General features: G+C 44.2%; 1 protein-coding gene across 1 annotated transcript in view; it reads right to left on the bottom strand.

The window, feature by feature from the left end:
* Window positions 1–26,886, bottom strand: part of NUP153 (nucleoporin 153) — a 61,920-nt gene that overhangs the window by 11,498 nt on the left and 23,536 nt on the right. Inside the window, exons 9-16 of the mRNA XM_073678814.1 lie at window positions 20,420–20,572; window positions 15,330–15,382; window positions 14,547–14,661; window positions 14,292–14,423; window positions 14,119–14,214; window positions 10,329–10,413; window positions 2,044–2,160; window positions 854–1,456 (exon numbers count right to left, since the gene is read on the bottom strand). Coding sequence (XP_073534915.1) covers window positions 854–1,456; window positions 2,044–2,160; window positions 10,329–10,413; window positions 14,119–14,214; window positions 14,292–14,423; window positions 14,547–14,661; window positions 15,330–15,382; window positions 20,420–20,572 — 1,354 coding nt within the window. The remainder of the gene's footprint in view (window positions 1–853; window positions 1,457–2,043; window positions 2,161–10,328; window positions 10,414–14,118; window positions 14,215–14,291; window positions 14,424–14,546; window positions 14,662–15,329; window positions 15,383–20,419; window positions 20,573–26,886) is intronic.

A 26,886-nucleotide genomic window follows, 5' to 3' on the forward strand; every position in this document is an offset into this window, starting at 1 on the left:
TAAAATAAAAAGTACTAATCAAAATGAATTTGTAAAGTTAATTTTATATGGCACTTTAATGTTCCTACCAGTTATATGTGAACTCTATTAAATGTTGTGTCCGGTCTCACAAGAACAGTGTGTAACTTTGTGACTGCCGAATCAGGACTCTGCGGTGCCGTCACACTGCCCACCCGCTTGGGGAATACTGAGGTAGTCACGAGACTGCTAGTCTCCCACACTTCTCTTAATTTTCTGAGAGAAGCCAGTTGATTCTAGTCAACACGTGGCCGCAAGTCTGCAAATCACATACAAGCAGTCACGCACCGCACAGTCCCAATCAAATAGAGTGACTGCAGACTTTTCCTATGAGACCAGGCTATCCCTTTAAGTCTAGGTCTAAAGATGCTGCATAATTTGCACCAAAATGGTCCATCAAAGTACAGTACAATGCAAGTTCAGTTCAGGTATAGCATAAAAATACTTTGATTACAGACATGCTGCAAATGTTCTCTCAATTTCACCCAGTGGGGATTCATTTCAGTGCAGCCTAGTGTAACCTCAAAAGGATAGCCAACACAACAAAAAAAGAAAAAGCACAAAACCCCACACTACAGTGGCCATTTTGGTCAAGCTTGTCTGGCAAGTGAGAGTTATATAGTTTCAGATGTAAAGGTCACTATGAGCAGCATTCACATATCTGGCCACTGGTAATGATGCATTTGCATAGCAGCACAATTAATTCTCTATAGAACTAGAATGTATAGTTTCCTATTCTGAGGTCAACCACTCAGAAAAGGGCTAACTTTTAGTATGGGTCATGTCATGTTAAATTCAATTAAGTATTACATGTTCACACTGATTTTTTCCGAACCTGGCTTAGGGGTGGTACAGGCAATGCATTTGCCATCTTCTGCTTTATTCTGCACAAGACACACATCACACTCCCAAGATCCGATAGGTTTCCTAGCCAGTTCCTCAAACTTCAGGCTTGCAGATGCTAAACCACTGTCAGCGGGAACTTTGGGTTTATCAGACTTTGTTGTGGGGAGTAAAAGCAAGGCCGCTTTCGCTTCGGTCCCAGGCTTGGGAGTTTCACATGCTATACATTTTGTAGATTCGGGTTTGTTTTGTACTAAACAAGTATCACAATCCCACGTTCCAGGAGCCTTTTTAAACTTTTCTCCAAATCCTTGCACGCTTGTCAAAGTTAATGTGTTTTTAACAGTGGCGCTTGGTGTTGAAGCAGCTGACTCTTTCAGGTCTCCAGCTGGCAGTTCTTTTGGCGTGCCGCAAGACGCACATGTACTGTCCGAAGCCTTGTTATCAAGTAAGCACTTGCTGCAATACCAAATCCCCAAAGCCTGTTTACGGCCATCGCCAAAGGCCGCAGAGGGCCGGGTAAGGGGAGAGGATGTGCTTTTAGAAGGAGTCAAAGTTGTTGTAGTCTGTTGGGAACCTGATGAAGCAGAAAAGCCTATAATGTAATAAGAAAATAGACAATTAAGACTAAAACACATTTAAAACAAAATGTACTTGTACTCAATCCAAGAGAAGTAATATTACACACTGCAGGAGAACAGTGAATCAAAGCATCAACCCAGAATAAGCTCTGTTCAAGATATGGAAACAAGTCGGGTTATATTTGCAATGTTTGCAGTATATGCATTAAGAGCAAAAGCCAATCCTATAGATATACCCTCATTCACCCGGCAGACGCTAGAGAGCGTCAGTCTGGCATCATAAATCTTCAGCACGTTTATTAAAAACTCAGGTCAGACCTGGCATTGTTTATGTCATGTTACTGATTAGAAAAAAAATTATATTAGCATTGTGACTATGGAGCTACCTTTGCACATGCAGGCACAAATGTAAGAAAAATTGTAAAAAGGACACTATAAATATTGGAAATACATTAAGATTGCTCCATTGTTTGTCAGCTGAATACCCAACAGCAAGAAACAGCAGGCTCCTTACATTACATAAGAGGAACAGATCCGCACAATATGCCAAGTGTCACAAAATTTTAACTTCTGTGCCACAGTTCATCTTTGCATGTCATACCTGGACTTTTCAGAATATCAAGCACGCTTCCCTCTTTAAGGGTTTTTGCAGGTTTACAGAATCCACTGTATTCTTCTTCAGGTTTCTTTAGGTTGCTGCTTTTCATGCCGACAGGATCTTTTGATTAGGAAAAAGAAAAATGTAATTGGTTATTAGATCTTTGCACGGGTGTAGACAGACCAGGTAAACTGGTGTGGTTAGGACAAACATCTTTAAACTAACCTCCATCAGATACCACAAGGGTAGGTTCACATGGAGTTTGAGACAATGATTTGCATGGCAGAAAAATCTGCAGCAGAAACATAACACTTTTACTACTTGTAATTGATTCAGTGACCAAATGTGGAGATTTTTTCCTAGGCAGAATTGACCAGCTGTTTCCCAATCCCACCATCCTGGTGCACCAGAAGTCCATTCATTCTTATAGGGAGTGCCAAAGATTGCAAAGTGCAGCACTCCGCTGATCTTCGGCGATCCTGTTATACTGAATCGAGAGGCAGCGCGCATGATTGACCTCAACTCGATTCAGCAGGGGTTCTTTAGAGCCCTGATTCTCAGGATCAGTGGGGGCCATGGTGGTTTGACCCCCAGATATCTGAAAGTTATCTCCTATACTTTGGATACAGGATAACTTTAAAACTTGAGAATACCCCTTGCACAAGAGTAAATCCTCTCTCATGAACGTAGATGAGAAGATTACAAAATCATAGATGCTCTGCCAATGCCCTCAAATTATGGGGCATCCCTTAGTTGTTGGGGAGGCAGTTTTCAAAGCTGCAGCTTTGCTCATCTTCAAGGCCTCCAAAAACAGGGGAAAAAAATGACAACTTGTAATGACTACTGTGCCTAATTAAGGCGGATTATAAAAAAAAACAAAAAACAAGCCACTGCTTGTCTCTTGGTGAAATAAATTGAGCTAAATACTTTGTAAAACTCCCCGAGCTCCCTTGTTTCTGCCATTCTTCAGTTTTGCACTGCGCCACAGCATTTCACATTTGTTTCTTCTGAAGCACTTTACATTGATTCTCTGCTTTGCAGCCTGAGTGTTTCTTCAGTCTTCTATGGGAACATAGCTTTCACCCCTCCCTCCTAGATGCAGCCAATCACAGCTCAGCAGCGTTAGACTGCTAGACAGCAAGAACAGCTCCTGAGCCATGATTGGGTGCGTCTGGGTGGGAGGGGTGAAAGAGCACGCCCCCAGAGAAGACTCTGAAGAAATACCCAGTTGGACTACAAGCACTAACTTCACAAGCTGCGCTCTAGAAGAAGTAAATGTGAGTATCGCTGCAATAAAGTGACGCAGCGCAAAACAGAAGAGTGGCAGAATCATGAGAGCTCAGGGATTTTTACAAGGTATTTACTGTATTATTCAGATTAGAAGATGCATTTCTATACAAGAAAAACTCATTAAAAAGTGTGTGCACTTATAGTCTTGAGGCAGCTTCCTCCTGTGATGGAGAACACTGACACCGCGTCCTTCCCGATCACAGAGAGCTGCCCTGTCTGCTCCTGCTCTCCACTGATCTATGTGATCTTACCGAGGCCTGAATGGAGGCTTCACAAGCTGAGCAGCTGAAGAACATTGTACACGATAAATTCAAGGACCTTTCAGGTCATGCGACTGATCATATAATTGGCCAGAGGAAGGGGATCTTATTGTCAGCTATAATCAGAGGCAGTAGTTGTTGCAGTGAACTTCATTATTAGAAAGCGCTGCATAATATGATTATACACTGTAGCCAGATCATTGGAAAATACACACTGCAGAGAGACCATAACTATAGATTTATTACCTCCCTATTGTATCCTAGGGAATTAAAATTAGTGATAAAGACCCCTCCACTTTACACCAACAGGGATGTTTTAATTAAGGGGAAAATTTTTTTTTACTATTTTCTGCTGTCTAAACCTGGGGTACGTCTTATAGTCCAAAAAATACTATAACCATTTTTCTTTATCGCTTCATTGGGGGACACAGGACCATGGGTGTATGCTGTTGTCGCTAGGAGGTTGACACTAGGCAAAAAAAAGAAATAGCTCCTCCTCCGCAGTATGCACCCGCCTACAGGCACCAAGCTCACCAGTTTAAGCTTAGTGTCTGTAGGAGGTAGACCTGGATCCTAACTGATCCAACCCTGTTGTGTTTTATTAATGTTTGTTCTTTATTTTTCAGATACAGCTCTTCAGGGTTAACAGGGAACACTGCGTCCCCTGTTAACCCACTAGCGACCAAGAGAGCAATGTGGCATTTCCCACATAGCCCACTCTCGGACCCGCTGGGCAGGACCAATCCCCTGTCACCTTCAGGTGTCTCAGGGTGATTCCCGGTGGCCAGTCTTTGCCTATTGCACACCCCAGCTCCCTCCTCGGAGCGGCCTGGGAGGGAGACGGTGGTCACTGCGGTGACCTTCCCCCAGATTCTGGGGTTGACACCGTCTCCTGCACTGTCCAGGACCGGTCAGTGAGGGAAGGAGGAAGAGCCAGGATCCCCCCTATCCACGGGGGACCTCCTGTGACCATCCTCAGAGGGAGAGAGGAAGAAGAGTCATCGGGACCTTAAACAAAGGTACAATCCCTCCCACTCCTGCTGCCTCCTCAGCCCCAGGTCCCTCAGAACACACGGCTATGGCACAGAGTTGCCTGCCAGCGGGCCCTGTAAATCCTGGGATATTAATGGGGGAATCACATCCCCGCCGACGCTCACTTACAGCAGCGCCTCCCTGGCCACGCCCCCTCTCCTCGCATCTTTATCGGCATCTCCCGCAGCATGGCGACCCCATGGCGCGTTACTCTTTCCGGCCGGTTCTGTGGATCCTCCGGTCTCTCGTTTAAGACTGTACTGTCCCTTCCAGACGGTTCTTCCCTCAAGGACACTACGGATAGACAGGTTGAGGCCTTGGCTAAGTCAGCCTTCGAGGCTGCTGGCACATCCCTTTGTCCTTCCTTCGCCTCAACTTGGGTGTCAAAAGCAGTCTCCGCATGGGCCAAACAGCTTAGGCAGGGCATCCTCACAGGGGCTTCCCCAGACGATCTGGCTGACCTTGTGGATCAGATCGCCCACGCAGGGAAATATATGCTCAAGGCGTCCCTTGACGCCGCTACCTGTTCAGCCCGTGTCTCTAGCAATATCATAGCTATACGTAGGATTCTTTGGCTGAAGGCTTGGAACGCCGACCCGGCCTCCAAAAAAATCACTAACAAATCTCCCGTTTCAGGGCTCCAGACTGTTTGGGTCTAAATTAGACCAGATCATCTCTGATGCCACTGGGGGCAAGAGCACTTCCCTTCCCCAGCCGAGACCTAATCGCCCCTTTCCTAGGAAACGTTCTTCAGTTTCGGTCCTTTCGTCGGTTCGCTCAACCAGGACCCTCCCCTCTCAACAGGACCGTACCCCAGCACAGCAAGACAGACATAAACCTACCTTTAGGCCCACTCCCAACTGGCGCGCAAAAGGTCGCTCTTCCAAGCCCTCTGGATCCCAATCACGATCCAACAGATTTTCCTCAGCATGACGGGTCACTCCCACCTGAGATTTCTCCCAGGGTGGGCGGCCGTCTACTTCTGTTCCAAGACCCTTGGGTATCTCTCCCCTTCGGGCTTGCCTCCGCCCCGAGGGTTTTCACAAAAGGCAATGGCGACGGTCATGGCCATTCTACGAGCCAGGGGGATTGTAATTATCCCCTACCTCGACGACCTAATGATCAAGGGTCCCACGTTCAGGGACTGTCTCCACAGTCTCCAGATCACCCTGAACACGCTCTCTCGGTTAGGCTGGCTGATCAACACAGACATCCTCCCTGGTCCCATCTCAGTGCTTAACCTTTCTAGGGATGCAGTTCGACACGACCCATGCCCTTCTCCCGAGGGAGAAGATAAACTCTCTCCGTCGGGGGATTCATCTTCTCTCCGACCCAAGTCCGCGCCGTCTTCACCTATGCATGAGTGTCTTGGGAAAAATGGTGGCAGCTATGGAAGCAGTGGAGTTTGCCCAGTTCCATACCCGGCCTCCTCAACTGGCCCTTCTGTCGGCATGGGACAAGAACCCGTCGTCTCTAGATCGACTCATCAGGTTACCTCTTCATGTGAGAAGGTCATTAATATGGTGGACTCGTCCTTCCTTCAGACCCGGGAGGTCATTCCTACCGCTTCGCTGGCAGGTGGTCACAACCGATGCCAGTCTCATCGGTTGGGGGGCAGTCTTCCTCCACCACACGGCGCAGGGCCATTGGAGTCCCCAAGAAGTCTCCCTGCTGATCAATATATTGGAGATAAGGGCAATCTATCTGGCGTTGTGTCACTGCCAGGACATTCTTGCAGGGTTACCAGTCCACGTACAATCGGACAACGCCACGGCGGTGGCGTACATAAACCATCAGGGAGGAACGCGCAGCAAGTCCGTCTTGAAACAGGTGACAAGAGTGCTAGTTTGGGCCGAGAACACGCTTCCGGCAATCTCAGCAGTCCACATTCTGGGGGTCGACAATTGGGTGGTCGACTTCCTCAGTCGGCAGGGCCACTCCTCAGGAGAATGGTCTCTCCATCCCGAGGTGTTCTATCAGATTTGCTTACGATGGGGCACGCCGGACGTCGACCTCATGGCGTCTCTGTTAAACCACAAGGTTCCATCCTTCATAGCCCGGTCCCGCGATCCTCTTGCGATCGCTCAAGACGCGCTAGTCATTTCATGGTCTCAGTTCCAGCTGCCCTATCTTTTTCCCCCTCTACCATTGATACCTCGGGTCCTCAAAAAGATCAAGACAGAAGGAGTACCGGTAATTCTGGTAGCCCCGGATTGGCCCAGACGCATCTGGTACGCAGATCTGGTAAACCTGCTCGTCGACTCCCCCTGGAGACTATCGGACCTCCTCTCTCAGGGGCCTATTCTTCATCAGAGTTCTTGTTCTCTGAATTTAATGGCATGGCCGTTGAGGCCGCAGTGCTGAAGAAGGCGGGTTTTGCGGACGTCATCCAGACCCTAATTAGTGCCAGGAAACCCTCTCTCTAAGCACTCTCAAAGGCCAGGTTTCGGCCTTGTCCATTCTATTCCAAAGTAACTTGGCTTTCCGTCCTCCGGTCAAAAGGTTTCTACAAGGGGTGGCTCACCTGGCACCGCCTTATCGCCACTCGGTGGATCCATGGGACCTTAATATGGTCCTGAGCGTCCTTCAACAGCCCCCATTTGAACCCATTCAGGATATCTCAGCCTCCCTTCTCTCCTGGAAGGTGGTTTTCCTGGTGGCTGTTACCTCTATTAGGAGGGTTGCAGTGCTCGCAGCCCTCTCTTGTCGGTCACCTTTTCTGGTCTTCCATCAAGACAAGGTAGTGCTCAGGCCAGTGCCTTCCTTTTTGCCAAAAGTGGTCTCCTCTTTCCATATCAATGAGGGCATTGTTTTGCCTTCCTTCTGCCCGTACCCAGTGCACCCTCAGGAGAAATCCCTGCACAAACTGGATCTGGTCAGAGCTTTACGTGTGTACCTTTCTAGAACTGCTTCCCTTCGGCGTTCAGACGCCCTGTTTGTCATCCCCGAGGGGCGTCGCAAGGGTCTTCCTGCTTCCAAGTCAACCATCGCCTGTTGGATACGTTCGACCATTTTGGAGGCATATCGCGTCTCGGACAAATCTCCCCCTCCGGGGTAAGGGCTCACTTCACCCGGGCGGTGGGGGCCTCTTGGGCTGTTCGCCATCAGGCTTCAGCTTCTCAGATCTGTAAGGCCACAACATGGTCTTCACTCCACACCTTTTCAAGGTTTTACAAAGTCCACACTTATTCATCGGCTGATGCCAGTCTTGGACGGAAGGTTCTGCAGGCAGCGGTTGCCTGCAGTCAGACCTAGTCTGTGGCTACCTTTTTGTTCTCCGACCCTAGGGACTGCTTTTGGACATCCCATGGTCCTGTGTCCCCCAATGAAGCGATAAAGAAAGAGGGATTTTTGGTACGCACCGTAAAATCTCTTTCTTGGAGCCTTCATTAGGGGACACAGCACCCTCCCTGATTTTGGGCATAGGAACAGTTGGCCTTGTTGGGCATCTAATTTAGTTTTCACGGTTGTGCACCGCTGGGCATTGCATAGTTAATTGTTTTATGTTCCTCCTACTGCTTTAGCCACTAACTGGTGAGCTTGGTGCCTGTAGGTGGGTGTATACTGCGGAGGAGGAGCTATTTCTTTTTTTGCCTAGTGTCAACCTCCTACGACAACAGCATACACCCATGGTCCTGTGTCCCCCAATGAAGGCTCCAAAAAAGATTTTACGGTGAGTACTAAAAATCCCTCTTTTTTTTAAGTGATAGGTCCACTCTAACCAGTTTAATACCAGCCCATCTACTGTTCACTACAGGCACATCAGAGTTTTTTAAAACATGCAATTAAAGAGCTGTACCCTTTTTTCTGTTTTGGATAGTCAAGTAATTTTTGCCTTGTTCTTTTTGGTGATGGGGCTTTATTTTTATGTCACTGACACTCTTTTTTGGCCATCAGTGGGAAAATAAGGGAAATAAGTGTCTGCTTTCCCATTTTTGATTTTTTTATGACTACAAAGGACCGCTAAAATACATTTAAAGATGTGCTCCCCTTTCTGTAACAATTTTTATATATTGGACACTTTATGGGGGTAGGATATATACATACATACATGGGCATCTCACTAAATTAGAATATCAAAAAGTTAATTTCAGTTCTTAAATACAAAAAGTGAAAGTCATATTATATAGAGTCATTACAATCAATGATCTATTTCAAGTGTTTATTTTTGTTAATGTTGATGATTATGGCTTACAGCCAATGAAAACACAAAAGTCATTATCTCAGTATATTAGAATACTTAATAACAACAGCTTGAAAAATTATTTTAAAGTCCAAAATGTTAGCCTACTAAAATATATATTCAGTAAATGCACTCAATACTTGGCCAGGGCTCCTTTTTCATCAATTACTGCATCAATGTGGCGTGGCATGGAGGCGATCAGCCTGTGGCAATGCGGAGGTGTTATGGAAGCCCAGGTTGCTTGGATAGCAGCCTTCAGCTTGTCTGCATTGTTGGATCTGGTGTCTCTCATCTTCCTCTTGACAATACCCAATAGATTCTCTATGGGGCTAAGGTCAGGCGGGTTTGTTGGCCAATCAAGCACAGTGATATTGTTGTTTTTAAACCAGGTATTGGCACTTTTGGCAGTGTGGACAGGTGCCAAGTCCTGCTGGAGAATGAAATTTCCATCTCCAAAAAGCTTGCTGGCAGAGGGAAGCATTAAGAGCTCTAAAATTTCCTGGTACATGGCTGCGCTGACTTTGGTCTTGATAAAACACAGTGGACCTACATCAGCAGATGACATGGCTCCCCAAACCATCACTGATTGTGGAAACTTCACACTAGACCTCAAGCAGCTTGGATTGTATGCCTCTCCACTCTTCCTCCAGACTCTGGGACCTCAAATGAAAACTGGAACTCTGGGACCTTGTGGAGTGTCAATGACTGCCTTCTGGACATCTGTCAAGTCAGCAGTCTTCCCCATGATTGTGGAGCCTACTGAAACAGACTAAGGGAACTTTTTAAATGCTTAGGAAGCCTTTGCAGGTGTTTTTTGTTAATTATTTTAATTTACTGAGATAATGACACTTGTGTTATCACTGGCTGTAAGCCATAATCATTAACAGAAATAATCACTTGAAACAGATCACTGTTTGTAATGACTCATAAAGAGTTTCACTTTTTGTATTGTAGACCTGAAACAAATTAACTTTTTGATGATATTCAAACTTAGTGAGATGCACCTGCGTGTACATATACATACATTATATACTTATATATATTTTATATTATAAACACTTTTTTTAATAATTTGATTAATCGCTTATTTTACACATTGTATACCCCATAAGGTCATAAAATATTTTAAATATTGAAAAGCCACCCAAAAATTATTTTTTATTTCCCTTGTATCCCTTATATTAGCCCGGGTTACACTGGAAATGCAGCCTCCTGGCTACATAGCAGAGCTGTGTGGGTCTCTTATGAGCCAGAAACTCCTGCTCTAACCTTAAACACAGCAATCACATGAGCATCGTGTATGGAGGAGGCAGAACAGTCAGCGCTTACCATCACTGCACACACAGGGTTTCTTTAGCCAGATACCCGCTTCCAAACCTATACTATCACGAGTTGCGGCACTACTATGCAGTGATATTTTAGAACTCCAATACAGAGTAGGAGCAGCCTGGAAGCAGTTAAAGCAGTGTCACCATTAGGTTACAGAAATTAAACCTCTCATCCAGCTACTCAAAATTACTTACCAGGACTGCTCGTAGTAGATTTCTTATTCGTCTGGGAAGAGAATGATGATACTTTCATAGCCGGCACACTAAATGTAAAGCCAACCTGTGAACAGAAATGCACTTAAATGTCAAGATCAAAAAGGCAGCGAAGCTTTGGAAAAAAGGGCAGTGTAAAATTAAGTTCATAATCAATTGACTTGACAAAGCAGCATGGTAACATTCTAGGTCCTTTTTCATTTTACAGAATGCAAGACACTGTTAGACTAATGAAAGGGATTGATGGAGAGAGTAGCTGGTAACCGCTAGGCTCATATGAAATATTCAAGGAGCCATGAAATCAAGTAGCCTGAAACAATATAATGGTCCAATCTCTGCTTGCTGCACAATTCCTCTGCTTGATATATTTCTGCTATATGTCATCTGTTACATTCCATTCAATACTCACTGATACAAGTCTGTCCCTCCCTCACTGAAGACATTACCCTCATGGTGGAAGGTGTTATTCTGTGTAACCCACATACTCTTGGCTCTGTCTTTGATCACCCAGCCATCTCCTGCTGTGCTGATCAGCTGCTAATTTATCCAAAAGCAGCTCCGACAATGCCCCTCACCTGATGGTTTAGTATGCCCTACAAATTTAGAAGCTGCATAAGGGGTGCACGCGTGTGGGGTTGCATGCACGTGTCTTCATACACAAAGTGTCATATGGCGGTAAGTGGCAGTTACTTCAGAGGCAGTTCGGCAGGAGTCAGGTAACCCACACTTCAACTGCTTACTATCCTTTAATTATGTTTTTGTTAGTTTTCACTCTTTCCCCTATAGTCCTCCACTTTCTACTAACCCCCTTAATACCTACACCTATTAGGCTATGTGCCCACATAGCGTTTTTGTAGCGTTTTTGCGGCGTATTTACGGCCGTGAAAACGCTTGTAAAATAGTCTGCCATGCAAAGCAATGTGAATTCGGATGTGCTGTGCACATGATGCGCTAATTAGCGTGCCGAATTCACATTGGTTTGCAAAACGCAGCATGACCAATTCTACCGCGATTACGCTGCAGCGTAATCGCGGTGCGTGTGGTACTAGGAATGAAGAGGAGACTACAACTCCTCTTCATCCCGGCTACCACGCGGTCCCTTCACTGGCTCCCCATTGCTGAGAGACTCAAGTTCAAGACTCTAACCTTAGCATACAAAGCCATCCACAACCTGTCTCCTCCATACATCTGTGACCTAGTCTCCGGGTACTTACCTACACGCAACCTCCGATCTTCACAAGATCTCCTTCTGTACTCCTCTTATCTCCTCTTCCCACAATCGCATACAAGATTTCTCCCGTGCTTCCCCCCTACTCTGGAAAGCTCTACCCCAACACATGAGACTCTCGCCTACCATGGAAACCTTCAAAAGGAACCTGAAGACCCACCTCTTCTGACAAGCCTACAACCTGCAGTAACCAGCGCTCCACCATACCGCTGCACGACCAGCTCTATCCTCACCTACTATATTCTCACCCATCCCTTTTAGACTCCTCCTGTACCAGTCGCTGACTCGTTTTGTTCAAGATTATTGTAAGTGTTTTTGCTATGTATACCCCCCTTTTTCACATGTAAAGCACTATGGAATAAATGGCGCTATAATAATAAATAATAATGAAGCAAAGTGTATGCATGTCAGGCCCCTCAACCAACAATCAGTGGGAAGGGGTAACAGTATGGAATTTTAATACCTTGCGGCTATGCAAGTTTATCACATTGGCTAATATTTGTAAAACATACAGTACAGAACAAAAAGTTTGGACACACCTCATTTAAAGATTTTTCTGTATTTTCATGACTATGAAAATTGTACATTCACACTGAAGGCATCAAAACTATGAATTAACACATGTGGAATTATATACTTAACAAAAAGTGTGAAACAACTGAAAATATGTCTTATATTCTAGGGTCTTCAAAGTAGCCACCTTTTGCTTTGATGACTGCTTTGCACACTCTTGGCATTCTCTTGATGGGCTTCAAGAGGTAGTCACCGGAAATGGTCTTCAACAATCTTGAAGGAGTTCCCAGAGATGCTTAGCACTTGTTGGCCCTTTTGCCTTCACTCTGCGGTCCAGCTCACCCCAAACCATCTCGATTGGGTTCAGGTCTGGTGACTGTGGAGGCCATGTCATCTGGCGTAGCACCCCATCACTCTCCTTCTTGGTCAAATAGTCCTTACACAGCCTGGAGGTGGGTTTGGGGGTCATTGTCCTGTTGAAAAATAAATGATGGTCCAACTAAACGCAAACCGGATGGAATAGCATGCCGCTGCAAGATGCTCTGGTAGCCATGCTGGTTCAGTATGCCTTCAATTTTGAATAAATCCCCAACAGTGTCACCAGCAAAGCACCCGCACACCTCCTCCTCCATGCTTCACGGTGGGAACTAGACATGTAGAGTCCATCCGTTCACCTTTTCTGCGTCGCACAAAGACACGGTGGTTGGAACCAAAGATCTCAAATTTGGACTCATCAGACCAAAGCACAGATTTCCACTGGTCTAATGTCCATTCCTTGTGTTCTTTAGCCCAAACAAGTCTCTTCTGCTTGTTGCCTGTCCTTAGCAGTGGTTTCCTAGCAGCTATTTTACCATGAAGGCCTGCTGCACAAAGTCTCCTCTTAACAGTTGTTGAAGAGATGTGTCTGCTGCTAGAACTCTGTGTGGCATTGACCTGGTCTCTAATCTGAGCTGCTGTTAACCTGTGATTTCTGAGGCTGGTGACTCGGATAAACTTATCCTCAGAAGCACAGGTGACTCTTGGTCTTCCTTTCCTGGGGCGGTCCTCATGTGAGCCAGTTTCTTTGTAGCGCTTGATGGTTTTTGCAACTGCACTTGGGGACACTTTCAAAGTTTGCCCAATTTTTCAGACTGACTGACCTTCATTTCTTAAAGTAATGATGGCCACTCGTTTTTCTTTACTTAGAATTTGTATTATGGCAAGAAAAAAAGCAGCTAACAGTCTATTCAGTAGGACTATCAGCTGTGTATCCACCAGACTTCTGCACAACACAACTGATGGTCCCAACCCCATTTATAAGGCAAGAAATCCCACTTATTAAACCTGACAGGGCACACCTGTGAAGTGAAAACCATTTCCAGTGACTACCTCTTGAAGCTCATCAAGAGAATGCCAAGAGTGTGCAAAGCAGTCATCAAAGAAAAAGGTGGCTACTTTGAAGAACCTAGAATATAAGACATATTTTCAGTTGTTTCACACTTTTTTGTTAAGTATATAATTCCACATGTGTTAATTCATAGTTTTGATGCCTTCAGTGTGAATGTACAATTTTAAAAGTCATGAAAATACAGATAAATCTTTAAATGAGAAGGTGTGTCCAAACTTTTGGTCGGTACTGTATGCAGCTAATCATGGTGTGGGATCAAAAGTGGTGCTTAAGTGTTGAACTGAATCATGTTGAATGCATATGAACACTTCAAATTATCCAAACCTCTGTGGCACTTCTAATACAACATGGCTTCAGAAGCCAACTGCTTAGCCGGTAACTATCCTATACATCAGTACTCTGTTTTTTAGTTATGGAGACCTGTGCGTGTAGCAAATCTGAAAAAATATTTGGAATGATTTAAATTAACATTTTACATCTTGATTTTTAGCGGCCAGCCATAACATTAATAGAATTGGATCAATTTGAAACTCCAGCTCCAGGTTTACATTAGACCATTATAGAAGAAAATATCTACAGCATTGTCAAGATAAAACACAGATGCAGGTATCCTGCAATGCACCATATCGGTTATTACTACTTACAGATGACCCCGGAGATTGTGCATTGGATTCAGTTGATTTTACAATGGGAGATGAAAATGTGAACGAGGGATTACTTGTGGAGTTGGTAGCCTGTGCCTGTTAGGAGAAAAGTAACAAAACATCAACTATTTTCACTTTTTCAATGGAGAGAGGGTGAAATAAAATAAACTTACTGTGCTAAAAACAGATTTACTAACAGCAGCAGGAGGGGGTGTAGTCTTCATCTGAAGACTTAAGGAAATCTTTGGAAGTGCCGCCTTACTTATTGGTAAAGATATTTGTGGCAAATCAGGAGCTTCCACCTCCTAAAGGGAAGCAGACAACGATCATTAATGTACCAGTGACGCCCATGAATACAAAATAATACACATTCAAGCAATCTCAGACTTATTATGTAAAGAAAAATAAGGATATACACAAATGCATACCTCATCTGGTGATTTGGTAGTGTAATGAGAGCCTTTCTCTCTCATCATTTTTCCTCCGCCTCTTCCTGATGGAAAGCCATTAGAAGCAGGAGTACTGAACTTGGGGTAGGAGAAGCTGAAGAACAGAAAGACAAAGGTTTAGCTCTACCTACAAGATAGTAGAATTGTAAATATCACAAACAAAAGCACACAGGTTACCTGATGGTGCTATTTTTTTTCTTATGGGGATATAGCATGCAATAATGATTATTGGGTTTTCCACTTAAAAATAATAATAAAAAAAGGACAATAAATAATTCCTGTGATGTGAAATAAAGCTATACAGCATTCACTCTCCCACTGCTCCGGTCTCCGTGCACTGCCTGCAGCAGAGGCTTCACTATTACAGCACACATAACCGCTGCAGCCAATCACCGAGCTAAGCTACACTGCCCATCTAAAAAGCATAACCCACCAAGCTCTGTGATTAGCTTCAATGGTGATGCATGCTGTACTTGTGACATTACTGTTGGACACAACATGAGACCAGAGCAGAGGCAGCGTGAGTACTGTATGGCTTTATTTTACATCACTTTACCACTTTTCTGAAAGTGGCAAACCCCTTTAAGGTTGATCACAAACCGCTATGTTTGACAATGTAGTGAACTCCCCGCTGCCTACAAAAACAAATATCCAGTTACAAATACAAAGCAGCTCATAACAAATATGCTATACAGTACAGACATTAATCCCTGTTGAATTAAATATATGGGTTAAATTCTAAAGTATAATTGACATACTAACCTCTCTGTGCGTTGTGGGACTGGTGCATCAAGCGTATGATTTTTGGGTGGTTCCTGCAAATAAGAAATATTTAATAAGTAGAAATTCATCACATGAGTTGAAACGTTAAAGGGAATCTGTCAGTAGGATCACCCCTCCTAAGTAGTCTATATGGACATGTAGGTCATAGAAAGTTGAATAAAATGATACCTTGATATCAGCAATCTGATGTCTAATTCCAGAGAAATACACATTTTTCTTAATATGGAAATGAGCTGTTAAGATCTATGGGCCGGACATAGATCTCCCTGAGAATCTGCCTCCAGAGCGTATTTTAAAGGAAAGGGGAGCAGTGTGAGACATGTAGATCAGGAGAGCAGACTGTCAGTCATTACATGTCTCACACTGGTAAAACACCCTTTCATTTAAAATAAGCTTTGGGGCCAGATTTACATACTAAGAATAATGTGGATTTTATGGGAATAAGACAGATAGCAGATATCAAAGTATAATTTTACTCAACTTTCTGTGACCTGCATGCTCATATAAATTGCTTAGGAGGGTTGATCAGATTCCTTTTAACAAAAAACTCATTAAAAAGCATTTATCCTGCAAAACTTCTACAGAAACTAGTCAGGGACCAGGACTTCAGCAAGAGACTAGTCACCTGCACAATGTAACTACTACTCAATACCATCTCTCAACTGCAGAAAACTGCATCAAAGAAGCACTTGTGAAGATTAAAGTTGTCTGGCCCAGCTGTAAAGGTAAGGCATGCTCATATTGTCACATTTATTTTTTATCATCATCCTCATATCTGCACAGCAATAGCGCCTCAGGCTATATATTTCTTGCAGTCAAAACACACTAGAATGGATACAGTAGGGTGAGCAAAGGCAAACTGCATCGTACTAGCTAGAGCTAGGGCGATTTCTAGGACACATACAGGAGATTTTTATTTTGGTACTTACTCCATGCAATTTTTTGCTGCTTTTGTTGGATAGGTTAGGCTTCCTTTATATTAAAAATGAATATATTTTACATTTTTAACTTTTATACAAGGAAAGGCAAGTATAATTGAAAAATAAAGCTTAGACGAGTTGCTTCCTTTGTGCTCCAATGTGATTTGGTTTAAATAATAATGAAATTATTTGGACTGTAGTGCAGTGATATATCCTTTCCTTATTTAGCCAATTTCTACATTTAGTAATACGGTGGGCCCTGTGAAAGTTTATTTCAGTTTGACAATAGCTGTAGCTCCCCATAGGGTTAAATTAATTCATTTAAGACATTACTGACGTCTATAGAAACTCAACAAGAGTGACTGTTTGTCTCATTGGCCAAGTTCTAAGTCACAAGAAAACGGTCAAATATAAATGACTTTAAAGTGGACCTGTCACTTGAGCAAAAATTTTAGCTAAATATTTAGCAAAAATCCCAGTGCTCCTATGAATTTGCCGCTCTTTTCTGTTTTGCGCTGCATTACTCCATTGAGGGAGTATTCACATTCATTGCTTTTTGTAGCACAATCTAGGAAATCACCTTTAGATTAAGTGCCCACGTAGAGTTTTTACGGCTGCGAAAACGCTTGTAAAACAGTCTGCCATGCAAAGCAATGTGAATTCGGATGTGCTGTGCACATGATGCGCTAATTAGCGCGCCGAATTCACATTGCGTTGCAAAACGCAGCATGATCATTTCTACCGTGATTACGCTGCAAATTCGCGGCCATTGAGGAACATTGAAAAGCAGCAAACCCGCAGGTATATGTGGATTTGCTGCGTTTCACTTTAATTCAATGGCAGCGAATTTGCAGCATAATCGCGGTGCGTGTGATACCCAGGATGAAGAGGAGACTACAACTCCTCTTCATCCCGGCTACCACGCGGTGAAAATAAAAGAAATAAAGTTAAAAACAAACAAAACCTGTATATTCACCTCTCCGGCGGCCCCCGGTCTGCTCCTGGCCACGTCCTCTCTCCTTGGCGTCCCGCGGTGTACTGTCAGGACCTGCAGTGACGTCATTTAGTCACCAGATGGTCACGCGACCGCTGACGTCGGCGGTCAGGTGATGGTCGCGTGACCATTAGCTGACTAAATGACGTCACCGTAGGTCTTGACAGTACACTGCGGGACAACGAAGAGAGAGGATCGCCGCCGGGAGCAGACCGGAGAGGTGAATATACAGGTTTTTTTCTATTTTTAACGTTTTAATTCTCTTTTTTTTTTTTTTTTTTTTTTTTTTACTATAGATGCTGCATTTAAAGCATCAGTTGTTCACACATTATAAATCCATGCTGGTTGCATGGATTTATATTGTGTGACTAACTTGTCAAGCACTTTTCCAAGTGACGCTCAAAATCGCTTGGAAAACTGCTTGAAAAAACGCATGTAAAAACGCTGAAAAAAAAAGCGCATGTAAATCTGCATGCGTTTTTTTCTGCCACAGAGGCAAAAACGCTCTGCATCAAATCTGCTACGTGGGCACATAGCCTTAGGCTTTTAGTCACTGGGCATTTCTTCAGAGTCCTCTCTAGAGTCCTCCCCACTTTCTACCAGACAATGGCAATCACAGCGTTTAAAAAGTTCCCTTAGTCTGTTTCAGTAGGCTCCACAATCATAGGGAAGACTGCCAACTTGACAGATGTCCAGAAGGCAGTCAATGACACACTCCACAAGGTCCCAGAGTTCCAGTTTTCATTTGAGGTCCCAGAGTCTGGAGGAAGAGTGGAGAGGCATACAATCCAAGCTGCTTGAGGTCTAGTGTGAAGTTTCCACAATCAGTGATGGTTTGGGGAGCCATGTCATCTGCTGATGTAGGTCCACTGTGTTTTATCAAGACCAAAGTCAGCGCAGCCATGTACCAGGAAATTTTAGAGCTCTTAATGCTTCCCTCTGCCAGCAAGCTTTTTGGAGATGGAAATTTCATTCTCCAGCAGGACTTGGCACCTGTCCACACTGCCAAAAGTACCAATACCTGGTTTAAAAACAACAGTATCACTGTGCTTGATTGGCCAGCAAACTCGCCTGACCTTAACCCCATAGAGAATCTATGGGGTATTGTCAAGAGTAAGATGAGACACCAGACCCAACAATGCAGACGAGCTGAAGACTGCTATCAAAGCAACCTGGGCTTCCATAACATCTCAGCAGTGCCACAGGCTGATCGCCTCCATGCCACGCCGCATTGATGCAGTAATTGATGCAAAAGGAGCCCCGACCAAGTATTGAGTGCATTTACTGAACATACATTTCAGTAGGCCAAATGAGATGACTTGTGTTTTCATTGGCTGTAAGCCATAATCATCAACATTAACAGAAATAAACACTTGAAATTGATAACTATATAATATATGTGTCACTTTTTGTATTGAAGAACGTATTTTTCAGATAAGACACTTTCCCCCCAAATTTGGGGGGAAAATGGGGGTGCGTCTTATAATTCAAAGCACTTACTGGCATTGGTGGAGCGGGGTCACAGGTTCGCTGTTGCCGGAAGCTTCTGCCTTCCGGCAGAGGCAGGGGTCGGAAGTCGGCTGCGGGCCCCATGCTTGCAGTACGGTAGGTGTCCAGTGATGCGGTAGCCCCGCACCTTCCATACAGCGGTCTCCGGGAAAATGGCCGCCGGAGGTGGCACATGCTCAGATTGAGAACTCTGTTCCAAGATCTCGGCTCCTGAGATCTCAATTGCGCATGCGCCGCCTCCAGTGGCTATTTTCTGGAGACCGCCGCATGGAACAGTATGGTAGGTGCGGGGCTCCGGCTTTTACAAAATGTTGGTGGAGCCCCCGCACCACCGGACACCTACCGTACTGCAAGCAAGGGGACAGCAGCCATCTTCGACTCCTGCCTCTGCTGGAAGGCAGAAGCGATCCCCCCCCCCCGACTCCTGCCTCGGCCCTGCCACCTGGGAACCCACTCAACCAATGCCTCAGCCCCCCAGGTAAGCTGATTATAAACACGCACAGTTTTTTTTGTTTTTGTTTTTTTTTTTTTGGGGGGGGGGGGGGGGGGGGGGGGGTTTGTTTTTTTAATTTTCCTATTCTTCTCCCCAAAATTTAGGGTGCGTCTTACAATCCGCAAAATACGGTAACTTTTTGATAATATTCTAATTTAGTGAGATGCACCTGTATACAGCGCCAACATATTCCGCAGCGCTTTATAATTCAGACTATATCGGCACGGTGCCCATTGGGGCTCACAATCTACATTCCCTATCAGTATGTCTTTGGAGTGTGGGAGGAAACCGTAAAAAACCCACGCAAACTCCTTGCAGATGTTGCCCTTGGTGGGATTTGAACCCAGGACACCAGCGCTGCAAAACTGCAGTGATAACCACTGAGCCACCGTGCTACCCTTTAAGTTTACCACCATTTTAAGTTCCAGATTGCTGCACATAAAATTCCAGTTAAGTTTTCCTATAAATATAGATAAATAAGTCATAGAAAATAAATAAATAAAAAAAAGCTTTTCTCACCCTCCTCAGGGACAACGCAGAGTCTCCACTGGGTGTCTATTGTGTGTAGCACTGATGTCAGATTGACAGCCAATGACATCAGCGGCTTGTCTACATTAGCAGAGCTGCTGAGCTTAGTTGTCTGCAGCGCTGTCGACGTGACGTCAGTGCATCAGACAATAAGAGATAACGGGAGCAGTGGCGGAGACTCAGCGCTGAACCCCAGGAGGGCAAGTGAAGAACTTTTTTTTTTTTTCACTTCCAGGAAAAACTTTTCTGAAAGGGGACAACTGTTTAAATCTAAACGCTGATAAATCCATTGAAAAACACAGCTGAGAGACTATTTTGGTATTGTATTTCAGCTGTGAGAAGAATTATGTTTGCATGTACACAAGAACGTTTCCATTCACTGACAGCAAGTTAGAAAAATGCAAAAATCTGAAAAATCTTGTGTAACCTCACTGTACACTAGTAAAAGCTTTATAAGAAAACTTGCAGTGCTCTTAGCGATAAAATTCATAATGTGAAATAAAACGACACTTGTTTCTTGTTTTCACCCTCTGAAAACGGATATTAGCAAGTAAGAGTTTTGGTAACAATAGCAGACCTCCAGACAGCTCTGGCTGCTCTCAGCCATCAGCTAGGAGACACTTACTTTGTGCTTGTCACTTCCTTGTGTTCGGCGACTGCTTGCATTCGCTATAGAGGATGACGTTAGTGAAGGTTTGATGTATAAAGATGCATTGGTACAGACCGAAATGGATTTTGGAGTCACAAGCTTCTTCACTGGAGGGTAGGAGGCTTCGACCTAGGATGTGGGAAAACCATTAGCGAGAGGTTTCTACTAGAATTCAGTGCATATTGAAGAGTAAAGACTCATTAATGTACTAACATGAAATTCCACTTAAATCCTCAGATGGACATACGATATATTTTTGACATTCACTAGCCATCATTCAAGCATGTACAGAGAGTGTGCTGACGTACAAACCCCAACACTCATGAATGGGCAATTTTTCTCTGTAACAGCTGCAAGTACAAGACACAGCCTAACAACTGCTGCAACATCCACATGTGCTAGACAGAACAGATCCTCACTGTCTACAAGAAATGTGCTTACACTCGGGTGTAGGACAAACACTGCCACAGAGCTGACACCAGACCAATAAGTACACAGCATTGCATTAAAACATTTCCAGGCATCAAAGTACGTGTCAACGGAGTACCCCGAGTTATTTACATGTACTATTTACTTATTGCAGGGTATTTGTTCATTTGGTTTTTATTCTAGGTTCTGTCTGTTAATGGCCACAGTGTGAATGTGCATCTACACACTGCACTTATACCAACATGCGTTCTGGCTCATTTCTTTGGTTTGCTTTAGGTTTTTGCACATACAGGGGCATGGCTACCCCTTTTTGGGCTTTGCATTTTGTCTATATAGCTTTCCAGGGGCGGGTCTGGGTCCTGCTCCGCCGTTGTCTGTTTTGAGGCCTGCTGGCATGTAGCGAGGTGATCTACAGGACCATCCTGACTGGGTACACCTTGTTGCGGTGGAATGGCTTTTACGCTCTTTTGATCAAAAAAGTGTCAACTAAGCAGCCCATGTTATTTACATGTACTAGATTTATTTACTTACTGCAGGGTAGTTTCTATCATTTTGTTTGTATCCTATGTTCTGTACATGTAAAACCGCACATATTTATCTGAAGGTCATTATCAATCCCCCAAAATGATACAAAGACACGACCAGGCAGCAGACCTACTGCAGTGATATTGCTTCTTTTTCTTAAACTCTGAATATGCACAAAGGGCCCGATTATTATAATTGTGCCCGTTTTGGGTTGTATTTGTCTGCACCAAACCAAGTTTCCATTTGTGCCTTTTTATTTTGTGCGTTTGCCTTGCTATAAATTCAGTTTGCTCCTTTGGGCATGGTTTAGGGTTTCGAGGGATTTTTGCCCGACTCATCAATTGCGACTTTTCAAAAATTTGGCACAAATGTACTCCAGCCTCCAAATCCCCAAAGGGGTGATTTTCTGAATACCAGAATTTAAGCAATTTTCAGATTTTAAAAACCATGCGACTTTTTGCTCTAAAAATTCACAAAAATGGTTTAAGGGGTTATCAGAAACAAAGTGAATTTCATACTTTGAGTCTATTTAATATAATAATCTAACGACTTTTCTAATATAAAGAAGTTTGCCCCCCTCCGACCTACCTCATCTCTGCTGAGGACTTTGCCAGACACTTGAAAAATAAGATCGACCAAACAAGGCAAGTCTTTATTATTCAACCACCACAACCCTTCTGTATATCAGACCAATGCCCTTCCCCCATAACCTCCCTCTCCAACATCATTGAAGGAGAGCTTACAGGTCTCCTCTCCAAATCACACCTCACTACTTGAGCACTTGACCTCATCCCATCTACTCCCCAACCTCACCACCACATTTATCCCATCCCTAACGCATGTCTTCAACCTATCACTAACTTTTGGTACCTTCCCTTCTGCTTTCAAACATGCCACAATCACGCCAATCCTCAAAAAGCCTTCCCTCGACCCGACCGCCATGTCTGGCTATCGCCCCATATCGCTGCTCCCATTTGCCTAAAAACTCCTTGAGCAGCATGTTCACGCTTAACTTTCATCTCACTTCTCATCTAACTCGCTCTTCGACAGCCTACAATCTGGCTTCCGTCCCTATCATTCCACGGAAACTGCCCTGACCAAAATTACTAACGACTTACTTACAGCCAAAGCTTACAGACAATGATCTATACTCCTTCTAGACCAGTCCTCTGCCTTTGACACAGTTCACCACTGCCTCCTCCTTCAGATCCTCTCTTCCTTTAGTGTCAAAGATCTTGCCCTCTCCTGAATCACCTCATACCTTTCCAACAGCAAATTTAGAGTCTCCCACTCCCACACTAACTCCTCATCCCACCCTCTCTCTGTTGGAGTCCCTCAAGGCTCTGTCCTAGGACCTCTACTCTTCTCCATCAACACCCTCGGCCTGGGACAACTCAAAGTCCCATGGCTTCCAATACCGCCTTCCCATTTGTCCAGGGCCCCAGAAATCGCCCAGGTGCTAACGCCGGCCCTGCCCCACAGTACAGTCTCCCTCTCACTCCACACAATGCATGATGGTCCACAATTTAGCCCCACGTACTGTCTCCCCCACAAAGTATGCAGTCTCCACAACAGCACAACCCAACCCCAGTCACACAGTACCCCATACAATAAGATCCCCCACAGCCAGACAAATATAATGCTACCATGGTTTTCCCCCACAAGTAGTGACCAACCGTAACCGTAGAAGCAAAAAAAAAAAACAAAAAACCACATACTAGCCCTGCTTCAGCGATACCCTGTGGCTCCGCTTAACAGGGGCCATCTAGTGACCTCATCAGGCCTGCTATGCAGAGACTCAGATGCACAAGGAACTGATTGCTCCCTATTCAAACATGGTTTTGAAATTGAAATGCTGGCCGAGGGTGATTGCAGTGCAGTTCAGCACAACTCAGGGTGGAACACCACCATTTCCAGCCCCCTGGCTGTTCTGGCCCGCTGAGGGAAACAGTCAAAATGGAGGATGTGGCCCATGGTTTATCCAGGTCTGAATCAGATGATTGTTGCAGTCTGAAAGAGGTCATCTGATCACGCTGCGTTCTATATATTCACTCAATGAACCACCTTCAAAAGAAATGTGTGAGGACAATGAACTACAATCATATGACTGCAGACTTGGGAATCCTCACAGCGCATGCTGTCAAATTCTCCAGTTCCAGGAGTGGGCGGTGATGTGACTGCAAGTATGTGATATGCATACTCCCGGCCACATTTCAACCAGACATGCGCGACCTCGCTCAATACAAGTCAATTGAGTAAGACCTTCCACAAGTAGGCAGAATGTGGCGGGAAGCATGCATATCGCACACTTGTGGTCATAAAGCTAAGTGCCTACGATGCAGAAATTCTGCTTTTCCAACGGCAAACGGCATGGATTTATATAGTGTGACCAAGTAATAGTTAAAAAAAAAAAAAAAAAATGAATAAGAATGGTAAAAAATAAAGATTATACTTACCTTCCGATGGCCCCCGGTCTTTCCTCCGCTGCGTCCGGTCTGTTGTATGGGTCGCGGTGGTGTGAAAGGACTTTTCATGACGTCATTTAGCCATGTGACAGGTCACGCGACCGCCGACGTCAGCGTGACGTGTCACATGACTAAATGACGTCATGAAAAGTCCTTTCACACCACCGCGACCCATACAACAGACCGGACGCAGCGGAGGAAAGACCGGGGGCCATCGGAAGGCAAGTATATTTTTTATTTTACATTCTTTTTTTACCCGGGTACCATCTGCACATTGAATCGCTTAATATCCGCATGTGCACATGTAGTGATGTGGATATTAAGCGATTCAATGCAAGTCAATGGCGGCAATTACGCTGCGTGTCCGCAAAATTAATGGACATGCTGAGTATTTTTCCACAATAATCCGCAGCGGAAATTTCCGCAGCATGTGCACAGCACATGCGGATCATCATTGGGGACTATGGGGCACATATTACCAAGCGTTTTTGCTGTGGAAATTCCGCGGCAAAAACGCTTGAAAAAAGCATAGTGGGCACGCAGCCTTAGACTGCTCAGTCTCACCGTCGGCACCAGAGAATAACGACAGCGTGCACGGTGAAGATTCAAAGGACTTTCGTGCCAAACTTGACAACCTCTTTAAAGACATTGTGCACAACTTTTTCATTGATGAAAAATTAATAGTGGCGACGGCAGGGTACTACACATCTGCCTCCTATTGATTAGTCTGCCGCCGTAGACACCAAGAACAGAGAGGGTGCTAGACCCTGACCGATCAGACATTGATGACCTATCCCATCCCAAGAATAGGTGATCAATGAAAAAGTAGTGGACAACTAATACATTCTCCTCTTTTAGTTGAACTAGTAACTTATTGGTAGCCCATTAGTTTGCCCTCAAGTGTGAATAAATGTACACATTTTCATAGACTAGTTATTTCATTCAACTGGGCCTTTTTGGGATCAGTCCATGTTGAACAGGAGGCACTATATCATTGCTATTAAAGTGCCAAACTCTGACTAGGAAGGGTTGACTAGGAATACACAAGGACAGTAATATTTGTCTGTTTTGCATCAGTTCTCTATGGGCATGCTATAAATTGAGGTATACCTATCTTCTAATACCCAGTCTACATTTTATAGTATACATTTGTTGCCATTTTAATGCAGAAAGATTTAATGTAGCAAGATTTTAATTTGACGTCATCTCAACATACAAAGATCATTTTACCCCATATTGGATCATCTCTGCAAAATTTTCCACCATCTACACAATAGTCATCTGTCCTTTTCAGAAGGATTCCAACATCAGAGTATGGATTAGGCCACGTTCACACGTTCAGTATTTTACCTCAGTATTTGTAAGCCAAAACCAGGTGAGGAACAATCAGAGGAAAAGTATAATAGAAACACATCAACACTTCTGTATTTATCACCCACTCCTGGTTTTAGCTTACAAATACTGATGTATAATTCTCAACAAATACTGAACGTGTGAACATGGCTTAAGGCTACAATTCTAGTGCTCATTCAGTAAACCAATTCTTCAGGCCATTACAGCTTGTCAGGTTACACAATTACTATCCATACAGCCACTTTTAGTACTTGCGCTATCCACTTCGACTCAAAAGCTTTTCAGAGAGGGAAATACTTGGGAGTATAAACCTAAGAGTACATTTTTTTAAATTAAAAAAAGTTGTCTTGTGTCTCTTGTAACTTACTTAAAACGAACCTGTCACCAAGAAAATGCAATGCGATCTGCAGGCACCATGTTATAGAGAAGGAGAAGTTGAGCAGAATGATGTGTGATTTTGTGAGAATAGATTCAGTATAACCTGTGATTTCATCATTTATACCTCTGCTCTTTCTGGGACTTCCGGTCCAGTGGGCGGTCCTATCAGTGACAGTTATTTCTGTATGCACTTATATAAAGTAAGCTGTCAGCTATTAATAGTCCCGCCCACTGGACCAAACACCCCAGAAAGAGCAGAGGATTAAATGATGAAAATACAGGTTATACCAAGTCTTTTCCCACAGCACTATACATCAATATGCTGGGCTCCCCCTGCTTTAGAACATGATGCTGCATTTTTAGGTGATAGTTTTTTTGTTGTTTTTTTTTAAAGGCCCCCCTCCCAAACACAAAAATCGAGTAAAGTCACATTACTAAAAACCAATCAATAGGAGGCATGGCCTGACTGTATGGAGCATGTGTCCGAGCTCTCATGGCAGGGATCTGCCAAGAACAACTAGCATACCTCAGACATCTGAACTGCTCCTGTGCCATCTAGCAGTGTTGGCCTCCCGGTTATTATGCTTAAACGAAAGTGAAACCGAGGAACAGCAGCAGAGGATCGTTCCTCCCAAGATGGCGCTGCTCAGGAGAGTGAAACTGTGGCTAGCAGCAACCGGATATAGCAGTGTAGCTCAGGCACTTTAAAGGCAAGGAAGGATGATGAAGCTCCAGCAAAGCAGGTTACCTTAGATTGGCCCCAGGACAGACAGTCTTCATTCCTGAATAGCAGGAATGTTTACTTGCTCTGGACACTCCCATTCCACAAGAAGAACAAAGTCTACCTATTAACCCTTTCAACTGCAGGTGTGAAGCCAACACTTCTAGAAGCAATGGTAGCTACTGCAAAGTCCAACTGTGCAAGTCTGCAGCACGAGGGAGGACTTCCCTATTAACAGACACAACCTACAATAGGTTATATGAGTAGAGGAGGGCACAGTATATACAGGATATGTCAGGGTCAAAAAAGAATCCTGGCAGGATGTGGTCACCTTCATGTCCCAAAAGGACAATTTGGGAAATCACTTGTGAACAATATTCTGCAGCCCAAGAATGTCTGGGAAAGCCGAAGGTGCCAAACTTGTTTAACATAGTGAAAGCAAGAGGCAGCGGCGCTGGGCGTTAGATAGAGCTGGAGTGACAGAGGTTTCAGAGCTACTAATAGTTCTTCAGTCTCATTTGCATAGAGCTGGAGTGACAGAGGTTTCAGAGCTACTAATAGTTCTTCAGTCT

The sequence above is a fragment of the Phyllobates terribilis genome, unplaced genomic scaffold (genome assembly GCF_046119375.1).
Source record: "Phyllobates terribilis strain yellow unplaced genomic scaffold, ASM4611937v1 Scaffold_4__5_contigs__length_816908805, whole genome shotgun sequence".
NCBI lineage: Eukaryota > Metazoa > Chordata > Amphibia > Anura > Dendrobatidae > Phyllobates > Phyllobates terribilis.